Source organism: Carcharhinus amblyrhynchos, chromosome 4 (assembly GCF_965287045.1).
Source record: "Carcharhinus amblyrhynchos chromosome 4, sCarAmb.v2.hapA, whole genome shotgun sequence".
NCBI classification, from domain to species: domain Eukaryota; kingdom Metazoa; phylum Chordata; class Chondrichthyes; order Carcharhiniformes; family Carcharhinidae; genus Carcharhinus; species Carcharhinus amblyrhynchos.
In genome coordinates, this window is record NC_137327.1 from 133,633,228 (window position 1) to 133,646,077 (window position 12,850).

The window sequence follows — 12,850 nt, forward strand, 5'->3', positions numbered from 1 at the left end:
TCACAGCTTTCTTCACAGCAAGTCATCTCCCTCCTGCCTTGTGAAGACACCTACTGACACTGCCAGTCCCGGCCCATCACCCTGCTGTGATATCAAGTTAACTTTTGGAGGGGGAAGGGAGAACCGGTCATGGGCTGGGGGGAGCATTTGAAGGGAAGGGGTGGTCAGGTTCAGAAGATAGGAGGAAACAAGGTGTTTGGGAGTCAGGAAAAGGGTTTTGGGAAGCTGGGAAAGGATACTGAGAGTAGGGTTAATGGTTATGGGGAGGTGGGAAAAGATTAGCAGAAAAGGGGAAGGAGGGACCAGGCAAGGGAGGGTTTGAGGATAAGTGGGGGAGGCGGGGTGTGAGTTGTGGAACTGAATCCAGCTGCCTGACCTACTCTCTCAAGTGGATGGAAATAGGGTCAATTGGGTCAAAGAAGAATTAGGTCCATACCAATATTTAACCTTTCACCAACACATAAAGACATTGCTGTTTGCAGGAGTTTGCTGTGCTCAAATTGGCTCTCACGTTTCCTACATTACAACAATGATTACTCTTCAAAAGTACTTCATTGACAGTAAAGTTCGTTAAGGGGTGGGATTTCCTGGCTGCGCTCGCCCCAAGACTGAAAAATCCCACCTTTGGTCAATGGACCTTTGCATGGTCCTGTCCTGCCATCTTCAATCCCCATGATGGGCGGGATGGGAAAATTCCACCCAAGATGCCTGGTGATTTTGGAAGGTGCTACATAAATGCATATCTTTCTCAATTGAATCTTCCCTTAATCTTCTCTGCTCTAAGTAGAACAATTGGAGCAGCTAGTTATCTCAGATAGGTACAGACCAACACAACCTGGCAGCAAGGTATCTGTTAAAAGAGGCAGGAGAACAAAGCATCCATAATACAACAAAAGCAAACAGGGAGATTTCACTTCCATTTTTAAACATTTATCTTACATCTTTTACTGTCCAAGTTATTATAGTCAGCAGAACTGTCAGAGTATTTTTACAACAGCTTTGCTAAAGATTATTAGCTTCATAGAAACCCTACAGTGCAGAAAGAGGCCATTCGGCCCATTGAGTTTGCACCAACCACAATCCCACCCAGGCCTTATACCCATATCCTTACACATTTACTCATTAATCCCTCTTACCAAGGCATCTCAAGACACTAAGGGGCAATTTTTAGCATGGCCAATCAACCTAATCTGCACACCTTTGGACTGTGGGAGGAAACCAAAGTACCCAGAGGAAACCCACACAGACATGAGGAGAATGTGCAAACTTCACACAGACAGTGACCCAAGCCAGATATTGAACCCAGGTCCCTGAAGCTGTGAAGCAGCAGTGCTAACCACTGTGCTACCATGCTGCCCTACTCTCAATATATGGTCAGAAACATTTTTGAACTTAGTGCAAAATATTTAAAAGAATATTTTCAGATTGTTGGCAATTCGTGCTAAGGTAAAATACCAGCAATGATGAGGAATCTTCAGTAAAGTTTTGACTAATGAAATGTCATGGAAATAACTATCAGTGTTGCCATCAGTCATTCTGAGAAACCTTTTCTCTCATTATCTTCTGACGTCGCTGAATCCTGTAAGTGGATGAGTGCTGAACACAATTCTCAATATTACCATCGCATAATGACTTTGTGTATGAGAAGGAAAGGGCTGACAAGCTTTTGAACTTGGGTGGCATTTCAGTCAAACCTGATGCCCTCCTTACACAAGCTTTTAGCAGCGGCATGGTGGTGTAGTGGTTAGCATTGCTGCCTCACACAGCAAGGGGGCCCGGGTTCAATTCTGTCCTTGGGTCACTGTCTGTTCTCCCTGTGTCTGTGCGGTTTTCCTCCGGCTGCTCTGGCTTCCTCCTACAGTCCAAAGATGTGCCGGTTAGGTTTACTGGCCAAGCTTAATTGCTCCTTAATGTCAGGAAGACTAGCATGGGAAATATGTGGGATTACGGGGATAGAGGCTGGGTGGAATTGTTGTCAGTGCAGACTCAATGGGCCAAATGGTCTTTTTTGGCACTGTAGGGATCTTAAAACTCTACGATTTTAAACTTTTCACAATTACTTCTATCGTTGGTGGGGGCAAAGACTCAGATGGAACAGGTAGTATACATAATAGTTCAGAAACAAACAAAAGAGAAGGGAATAGACTAACCATCAAAAATTATGCTACAGGCACTACAAGTTATGAAGAACACTAAAACAAAGTAATTAAACCAGGAGAGATAAATAGGAGGGATGTATGTGTTGGGATTAAGCTAGTTAGAGAACATATCTGTTAAAGAGGTCATTGTAGCTTTCTGTACGTTAACAATAACTCTTTATTAAATTCTTGTAACTATCTACACGTGTTCAGTATAGAGTACAGGCAAGGAGCTATCTCCACGTCTAGGTCTTAGCTCATCCCTGCAACACCACTCTAATTCTCTGTGTGAGTCATGTGTGGGTGGCAAGGTACTCAGTCTCAAATAAACCCTATATGTACCAGACCATTAAAATACAGTGTGAGTATAGCCTTAGAGCAGAAGTTTAGGTAAAGTCTCATTCCCCAAGTCAGCATTCCTCATACAGACATACGCAGTATCAAGGACAAATTAAATAAATGTAAGTTTCAATTCACTTTGGAGGGCATGACATAATAACCATCACTAATGCATGCCTGTGAGACGGTCATTGCCCTGGGAGTCGTGAACATTGACTCCAGACTCCATGAAACCTCATGGCATCATGTCAAATGTGGAAACCTCCCGCTGATTATTATCTACCACCCTCCTCTTAACTGATGAGTATTCCTTCATGTTAAACACCACTTAGATGAGCATGACATGTGTGCAGAATGTACTGTGAGTGAGGGACTTCAATGTCTAATGCCAAGAGTGGCTAAGTTCATAGAATCATGGAATAATACAGCGCAGAAGAGACCCTTCAGCCCATCAAGTCCACACCGACACATTAGAAACACCTGAACTCCCCATCAGATTCCATCTGCTAGCATTTGGCCTATAGCCCTGAACGTTATGATGTGCCAAGTGCTCATCCAGATACTTTTTAAGGATTGTGAGGCAATCCCCACCTCTCCCACCCTTCCAGGCAGCACATTCCAGACCGTTACCACCCTTTGGGTAAAAAGGTTTGTCCCCTGTTCCCCCCTGACCCTCCTGTCCCTCACCTTGAACCTATGTACCCTTGTGACTGAGCCTTCAACTAAGGGAAACAGCTGCTCCTTCTCCACTCTGTCCTCTCATAATCTTGTACACCTTGATCAGGTTGCCCCTCAGTCTTCTCTGCTCCAATGTAAACAATCCAAGCTTAGGCAACCTCTCTTCATAATTTAAATTTTCCATCCAGGCAGCATCCTGGTAAATCCCCTCTGTAACCCCCAAAGTGTAATCACATCCTTCCTATAATGTGGCAATGGCCTCGTATTATCACTAGACTATTAATCCAGGTTAAAGTCCAACAGGTTTAGTTGGAATCACAACCTGTTAGAGCGCTTCTCCTTCATCAGGTAAGGAAACCTATGACTTTTCCTCCTGGCAGCAACACTTAGAACTAGTTCGGGAGAAATGCGCCCAGTACCTTCAAAAGCAAAATGCTCCCTCAGTTCTGCTTTGAATTTTGTGCTGACGTTTTGAAGTTGAAATTATAATGACAGCTTTCTGGCGCAGAGGTTTGAGTGTAACGAACAGCTATGGCCGGCATTTATTGCAGTGTTTGTAATCTTAAAAGGTTTTGATGGTTTATTTAGGGTGAGCTCGTTTCCACTGACAGGGAGTTCAGCAGCTCAAGGACACAGATTTCAGATAACCGGCAAAAGTAGCACGGGGGAGGGTTGTGCGGAGGTGGGGACGGGGACATGAAGAGAGACGTTTTTCGTGAGCAAGTTGTAATCTGCAATGCATTACTCATAACAGTGATGGAAGTGGATTCATTGGTAACTTTCAAAAGGGAATTGGGCGTATATTTCAAACAAAAACATTAACAGGGCTATGGGGAAAGAGCAGGGGTGTGGGGCAAACAGAATAACTCTTTCAATGAGACCATACAGGCATAATGGGCTGAATGGCCTCCTTCTGTGTTGAATGAGGGTGGCACAATGGTTAGCACTGCTGCCTCACAGCGCTTAGGACCCAGGTTCAATTCCTGCCTTGCATCACTGTCGGTGCAGAGTCTGCATGGGTTTCTTCTGGGTGTTCCAGTTTCCTTCCACAGTCGGAAAGATGTGCTGGTTAGGTGCATTGGCCCCACCAAATTCTCCCCCAGTGTATCCGAACAGGCGCCAGAATGTCGAGACTAGGAGATTTTCACAGTAACTTCGTTGCAGTGTTAATGTAAGTCTACTTATGACACTAATAAATAAACTTTAAACTGATTCTTTGATACCTGGTATAAGGACTATCTTCCTCGTTAATTCCCGTGTCCTGCTCCCTACCTTTCCACTGAATGGGCTGACTGATGTCTTAATGGAATAGCAGGGTAGCTAATGTGACCCCACTATTTAAAATTGGGAGGTGAAGAGAAAATAGGGAATTATAGAGCTGCCAGCCCGATGTGGGCAGTGGGGAAAATGTTAGAGTCCATAATCAAAGATATTATAGCAGAGCATTTGAAAAATAGCGGTAGAATCAAACAGAGTCAGCATGGATTTGCAAAAGGATTTTGCATGCTTGACAAATCTACTGGAATTTTTTGAAGATGTAACTGGTGGGGTTGATGTGAGGCAGCCACTGGATGTGGTTTATTTAGATATTCAGAAGGCTTTCAACAAATCCCACATCAGAGATTAGCGCATTAGATTGTGGATAGTGTTTTGAGATGGTTAGAAAACTGGTCAGTAGATAGGAAAGAAAGAGTAGGAATAAACAAATCTTTTACCAAATGGCAGGCAATGACAAGTGGGCTATCGCAGAGATTATTGCGAGGACCGCAGCAATTCACAATTGATTTAGATGAGGGAACGAAATGTAATGTTTCCAAATATGCAGATAACACAAAGCTGGTTGGGAGGGTGAGCTGTGAGGAGGATGCAAAGATACTTCAGTGTGATTTGGACAAGGTGAGGGAGTAGGCAAATGCAGTATAATGTTGATAAATGTGAGCTAACCCACTTTGGTAGCAAAAACAGGAAGGCAGATTTTATTTGACTGGCGACAAAATGAGAGAGGGGGATATGCAAAGAGACCTGGATATCCCCATACTCCAGTCACAGAAGGCAAGCATGTAGGTGCAGCAGGCAGTAAAGAAGCCAAATGTATCGTGACCTTCATAGCGAGAGGGTTTGAGTAGAGGAACTGGATGACTTGCTGCAATTACCTGGAATACTGTGTGCTGTTTTGGTCTCCTTACCTGAGGAAGGAAGTTCTTGCTATAGAAGGAGTGCAGTGAAGGTGTACTAGACTGATTGCTGGAATAGCAGGGCTGATATCTGAGGAAAGATTGAGTCAGATAAGATTATATTTGCTGTATTTCAGAAGAATGCTGGAGGGATATAATAGAAAGCTATAAAATTCTAACAGGATTAGACCGGGTTGATGGAGAAAGGACGTTCCTGATAGTGGGGGAGTCCAGGAACAGGGGTTGCAGTATATGAATACAACATAAACCTTGTAAGATTGAGAACAGGAGAAATTTCTTCACCCAGAGAGTGCCAAGCTCGCAGAATTTTACTACCACAGAGAGACATTGAGGCCAAAATGTTGTGGCTGGAATTTTACCACCATGGGAATCGGAGCAGGTGAGGGGTGAGCAATGGAAAGATCCGTTGACCTCAGGCAGGGTTTTACATTTTTGGGATGAACGAGACCATAAAACCCCACTCTGTATGTTTTCGAGAAGGAGTTAGATATAGCTTTTCGGGGTCAAAGAATATGTTGGGGTGGTGGGAACAGGCGGTTGAGTTGGATGATCAGCCAAGATCGTAGTGAATGGCGAAGCAGGGTTGAAGAGTCAAATAGCCTCCACCTGCTCCTATTTTGTACAACGTGTCAATGGGGAAGAAGAATGGAGAAGGAAGTAATGACTGTGGCTTCGTGTCACATTCATGTTTGCCAAATCTCAATGCTACCTGGAAAATATCTGAAAATGAAACAGCCTGCACCCTTGTTGCTTACGACAAGACACAGGAAATAGTACATCTAAAGAGAGAAAAAGAGCGAGGGTGGAGGAAACTGATTAACTGCAGAGACGCATGCTGTCAGACCACAGTGGGGAACGGTTACAAACAGGTCTGCTGTGGAATGGAATTAAAAATGCCTCATGTTTAAGAATCATCCAAACTTTCACAGCAATCAGAAGATGGCTAGTCAATACTCGTTGAAGAGACAAGTACTGCCAGAATTGATTCACTGGATCTGGCTGATTGGTTTATGCAATGTAGCACTCAGCGCGCACGGAGATGGTAAGTATTTTGCTACTTTTCTATTTCTTAATTTAAAAGCAAGCAGGAAGGAAGCATTTTGAAGCACAAACTTACCACTACCCAACTTAAACTTAGCTTTTTTCTTTATGTTACCTGAAACATGCAGCTGAAAAATATTTCTGGCTTATTCTATTTCCAATTAATTGTGCTAGAAATGAGGTTATCTTCATCAGCAATATGTTCTGTGTGTGGCAATAATTTAAATTGTTTTTAAACGTATCAGAACCGTAGGAAATATATAACTATTCTCTCTTCCTTCTATTTATCATATCATAAAATCCAACAGTGCAGAAGGGAGCCATTTGGCCCGTCAAGTTTGCACCGACCACAGTTCCATCCAGGCCTTATCGTTATAATCCCATACATTTACCCAAGCTTATCTCCCTGCCTAAGAGGCAAGTTAGCATGGCCAATCCTCCTAACCTGCACATCTTTGCACTGTTGTGTAATATAAAAATGTAACATTTCATAAGGGATAAATTGTTTAAAATCCAAATGACGCTCAGCTTCACGTAGTTACGATTTTATTACAAACACCAAACAAGGACAAATGATCTTATACATGGAAACAACAAAATGGCCTGACTTAGCCCCTTACAAGAACACCTGCTATATCCATTGGAATGGGAAAGTCGAACTATGTTCTACTGAGTGAATCGTTTGAGCTGGGTATTGCGACATTTTATATTGTTTATACTGTTTACTTCATGTAGCGCCCAATTTACAGCCTCGTACATGTAGGGCTTTTTCTTTTATTTGTGCTTAGGTAGCGAACGTGGCAGGATTTACTGCCGATCCCTCATTAGCCTGTAAAGTCAACCACTTCGAAGTCACATGTGGGTCAAACTGAGTAGTGGTGGCAGCTTCCCTTCCCATTCGAGAACTAATTGAGCTTTCATGCTTTTATTTTCTTGCTCGCCTGCAATGTGGAAATCACCAAAAACTTTAATAAGTTCACTTTCACAATTTGCTACGATTGGATTAATTGGATTTCCAGCCCAGTGCTGTTAACACTGGACTGCTGAATTCTACTGCATGAGTTGATCAGAGTTTACACCATGTGTGTGAAAACTTGAAATAGCATTGGGGAAAAAGTGAAACTAAAAATCCTATCCATTTCAAAAGAGTAAATCCTCGTTACTGAGTAACGTGCTGAGTGATTTACACAATTGAAAATCGGAGCTGATATTTGATTGTCACCATGTAGTGGCTTTTTGACTCAATTTGATTTATTATTGTCACATGTATTGATATACAGCAACAAGTCTTGTATCTTGTGTGCTATACAGACAAAACATACCATTGATAGAGTACACGGGGAGAAGGAAAGGAAATGGTGCAGCATATAGTATTACAGTCATAGCCAAGGTGTAGAGAAAGATCAGCTTAATGAGAGGTAGGTCCATTCAAAAGTCCGATGGCAGCAGAGAAGGAGCTGTCCTTGAGTCATTTGGCACACAACCTCAGACTTCTGTATCTGTTTCCTGAGGGAAGAAGGTGGAAGAGAGAATGTCCAGGGTGTATGGGGCCCTTAATTATGCTGGCTGCTTTTCTGAGGCAGCAGGAAGTATAGATGGAGTTAATGGATGGGAGGCTTGTGTGTAATCCGTTAACTAAGAATGCAATAAAGTGTAAATTATATTAAACTATATGTTACGCACAAAGCTATTCAGATTAAAGATGCCCAGTGAGAACAACACAAGCCTAAAGATTTCTTGTGCTGAGTTTGCTCCCCTTAACTGTGGAATGAATAGGATGTCTAAGCATCCCCCAGGTAAGAAAGCTAGTGGGGTAAAACAGCCCAGGAATTCTAGTTCCTGATTACTGACTCCTGCTCTGCTGTGCATTTGGGTTAAAGGCAAAGATTAATTGGAAATGATGGTTGAATCACCTATCAAGAATAATGAGATACTGATTAATTGTAGTTGCTTGTGGAGCCAAATACTAACTAGAAAATATTTGAAGAAGGTTTTTTATTTCCAAATGCAAGAACTGGAAAACTTGTAAGACAGAAAAAGTTAGTTATTGCTGAGGTTGTAACTGTCCCTGATGACACGACCTTGCGGGATTAGATTTACATTTTTAGAATTAACACTTGCAAAAGGATTGCACCTTAAAATTGTTTTGATACGTTGTGAAAGTACATTGTACAGAAATGTAACACAGAGCCAATCAGGGTGGGACTTAGAAGGAAACATGTTTCAGCTCAAGTGAACTAAGCGAGAACTCGCTTTATCCATACAACTGAAAAAGTGGCACTTAACGTGAATATAACAGCGCTACGGGTAAAAGATCAGGAGACAAAAAGAATGTTTCACTTTCTCAATCTGCGGCCAATCTTCCCAAAGATCAATGATAATATAAAATAGTGACCAAGTCAGAATTTTAAAATAGCAAAATTAAAAATACTACAGCAGAACAGGGCACAGCTGTTTATCTTCAGTGGACCACTGGTGCATGTCTTAAAAGCAGATCAATTGAATACACCATTTGACCCAGACAATTAACAAACTGATTTAAAATGAACTGGAAGCACCAGCGGTAACTTGATATGAGTAATGTTGCTTGTGCACCAAATACTCTGGATGCAGTAAACTGAGCACCTTGAATGCGTGCAGTTGCAGAAACTCACTATGCCACATGGGATTACTTGTGATGAGGGGATCTTTACAAAAGCGTGTAAGATCACAGAAACAGGACTCGACAGTGTTTATAGGCACTTACGTTTAAGCTTCTGCTACCTTTTGGGCTGTTTCATTTCATTCAATCAATTTCTGGCATTAGTTTTATTAATTTCAATAAAAATTACAAGTACACTTAGCTGTAATTTGAAACTGGGACATGTGTTTCTGTCTTGCTATACTAGGCAGTAGTATTTGTAAATGCTAGTACACCAAATACTTAAAAATGTGGATTCCGAAGGGAGGGAGATCAGCATTGTGTACGTATGTGTTCTTTCACTCATATCTTTGATGATGAGTGCTGGGAGCACACAATAGATCCATCAGAATCAGGGAAGAGAAAAGGACAATCTAACATTTCAGTCATACCTGAAACTGGAAGCTTGATAGGATGGGAGAAAAGGAGGGAGAAAGCATGAGGAGGGACTGATACTAATCATGGCTGGTGGGTTGAACTGTTTGGGTGGCGCAGTGGCTTGCACTGCTGCCTTGCAGCAACAGGAACCTGGGTTCAATTCCAAACTTGGGTGACTGCCTGTGTGGAGTTTGCATGTTCGTCCTGTTTCTGCATGGGTTTCATGTGAATGCTCTGGTTTCCTCCCACAGCCCAAAGATGTGCGGTTAGGTGGATAGGCCATGCTAAATTGCCCGTTGTTGTTCAAAGACGTGCGGGTTAGGTGGATTGTCCGTGCTAAATTGCCTCTTGTTGTCTAAGGTTGTGCAGGTTAGGTGGATTGGTCATGCTAAATTGCCCTTAGTGTCCAAAGACTTGCAAGTTAGTTGGATTGGCCATGCTAAATTCCCCCTTGGTGTCCAAGGTTGTGCAGGTTAGGTGAATTGGCCATACTAAATTGCTCCTTAGTGTCCAAAGATGTTTAGGTTAGGTGGATTGGCCACGCTAAATTCACGGGGTTACAGGGATAGGTTGGGAGGGTGGTCCTGGATTGGGACAGACTTGATGGCCAGATGGTCTCCTTCTACAATGTGAATAGAAAAGCCGAAATCTGCTGGTGATATAAAAGATTAACTTGGTGAGACAGTGCAAAGACATTAGAAACACCAGTGTGTTAAATGCTCAATTGGAAAAAGACATGGGGAAATCATGATGTTTGAAATGAAGGCAGGAAACGTTAGAATGGGCCTGGCATTCCTGAAGGAAACACTGGGAAACACCCAGAAAGCAGCAGCCCCGGCTGGAGCTGTTCCAGGATGAAAGATACATATCCAGATTGTCACCTCACCCTGCCTCTCCTTGAAACAGACAGTGAGAGCCTTTTTCCTCAGATGGTGATGGCTAACATGAGGGGACTTAGCTTTAAATTGAGGGGTGGTAATTATAGGACGGATGTCAGAGGTGGGTTCTTTACTCAGAGGGTAGTAAGGGCGTGGAATGCCCTGCCTGCAGCAGTTGTGGACTTGCCAACTTTAAGGGTGTTCAAATGGTCAGTGGATAGGCATGTGGATAACATTGGAATAGTTTAGGTTAGAGGGTCATTAGATTGGTTCCACTGGTCGGTGCAACATTGAGGGCTGAAGTGCCTGTATTGCGCTGTAATGTTCTATTTTCTATGTTGGGAGCATTGCCAATAAGACCTGAGGGAGAGAAATGCTTGAATCAATGTACAAGAGATAAATGAGCAACCAAGCAAAATATTGTTCAGATCAAATGTTCTCTTGTTTTCATTTATAACTTCATGCCTGGCCCCAAACTTCTCGCCATGTTAGTTACTTAATTATTCTTTTGTATTTCTAATGCCTTTTCATTGCCCCATTGAAATTAACTCTAATATCATGAGGCAGATTCATGCCTAGCTATCAAGCTGTTTTCAGGTCACTCAGACCATCTGTTTCATAGAATCATAGAATCCCGACAGTGCTGAAGGAGACCATTCGGCCCGTCAAGTCTGCACTGACCACAATCCCACCCAGGCCCTATTCCTGCAATCCCACATATTTGTCCTGCCAGAACCCCTGATATTAGGGTCGATTTACCATGGCCAATCAACCTAATCCGTGCGTCTGTGGACTGTGGGAGGAAAGCGGAGCACCCAGAGGAAACCCATGCAGACACGGGGAGGACATGCAAACTCCACACTGACAATGATCTGTGGCAGGAATTGAGCCAGGGTTCCTGGTGCTGTGAGGAAGCAGTGCTAACCAGTGTGCCACCGTGCCACCCTCTGTGATCTAAGTGTCTTCAGATCACTCAGACCATCTGTTTCTTCCTCATGATTGGGATACATCTATGGTCACTTTTCCTCCTTTGCTTTTCTGGTCCATATTTGAAAAGGATTTGTTTATCTTTCAGTTCTCAATTCTCAAAAAGGATCAAGAGCTTGAATTATTAACCCGTTTTTTCCTTTCGTGGGCGCTGTTGCACTTGCTGCATGTTTCCATCACTTTGTGATTTTATTTTCAATTCCAATCAGTTGCAGTTTTAAAAAAATCTTTGACCGGATCTGGACTTTTTTGCAATGGGACTGTGTTACCTTCTTAACTGTATGTAATGATGTTGTTCCCAGCCTGAAAATATCACAAATACTCAAAGGTTTATAATAGTCAAGGTTTATTGTAAGAAATAATGGCAACAAAATACTCTGGAATTATAGAGCTGTGTGCTAACGTATCAATGTTCTGTATGAAGTTTTGGGTGTGCATTGTATGGTGAGTTCCCTATCTCAGCTATGATAGGATTGTAGATACATGGCTGAATATTGGATAGTTTATGCTCCATCAGATGTAAAACTACTTGTTTTAGCTGGGGTATTTGGTTTTCTGTGCTCAGTCCAGATGTGAGATAGAAAAGCAAGGGAAATAAATCTTTGAAGAAGGTTTTTTTAAAGTTTGCAAATGCAAGAAGCGGAAGACTTGTAAGACTGAAAAGTTAGCTCTCGTTGAGGCTGCAATTTTGTCTCTGATGGGACGGTCTTGTGGGATTGAGGTTTTTTGTGGAACGACTACTCTCTTACTCTGGATTAATAGTTTCTGAATTTAAAGTAACTGCTCTTTAAAGTGGCCTGATTTCTCTTACAGCAGATAACAGCAAGATAAGGGGGAAAAACCCACAGAGTTTTTGCCACGTAAACTAAACGATGAGAAGACAAAACTACTCTTAAAGGTCAATTGAAATGACAAGCTCATATATGACACAGCTCTGGCAAACTCAGATCAGTTAGTTTTCAGTTGATGTTATTGGTGTTCACAAACTTTTGATGAGCAAAAGACATGCCAATTTGGTTTAAAAAAGTATTATTTTCCTGCTTTCATTTATCTATCCATTTACTTGTCTACGTGTTTATCCTTCCACCTATCAAGTTTGAAAATTTGTTCCTTTATAAAATATAATGGGCACGCTCGCCCCAAACTGGAAAATTCCACCCAAGGTCAATAGACCTTTGAATGCTCCGTTCCCCAACTTCACCCCCCCACCCCCCCTTCCCCCACCGCTACGGTTCTCGTGGTGAGCGGAATAGGAAAATTCCCCCCAATATTACACAAAAAGAGTCTGTTCAGCTCCTATGCTTTATGTCTTCCTACCTCACGCGAGCCTCCTCCTCCTATCTCATTCCATCACGGAATCCCTACAGCGCACAAAAAGGCCATTGAACCAGCGCCAGCAACAATCTCACCCAGGCCCCATCCCACGCAGACATGGGGAGAACATGCAAACTCCATGCAGATAGTCAGAAGAGGTCCCTGTCGCTGTGAGGCAGCAGTGCTAACCACTGTGCCACCGTGCCACCAAAATGATGGTAG

At 42.6% G+C, this 12,850-nt stretch overlaps 1 protein-coding gene across 1 annotated transcript in view; it reads left to right on the top strand.

The window, feature by feature from the left end:
• The first annotated feature begins 6,170 nt into the window (after window positions 1–6,170).
• LOC145342374 (cytokine receptor common subunit gamma-like) overlaps window positions 6,171–12,850 on the top strand; it is a 46,899-nt gene continuing 40,219 nt past the window's right edge. Inside the window, exon 1 of the mRNA XM_080187906.1 lies at window positions 6,171–6,392. Within this exon, the coding sequence (XP_080044032.1) occupies window positions 6,251–6,392 (142 nt within the window). The 5' untranslated portion in view covers window positions 6,171–6,250. The remainder of the gene's footprint in view (window positions 6,393–12,850) is intronic.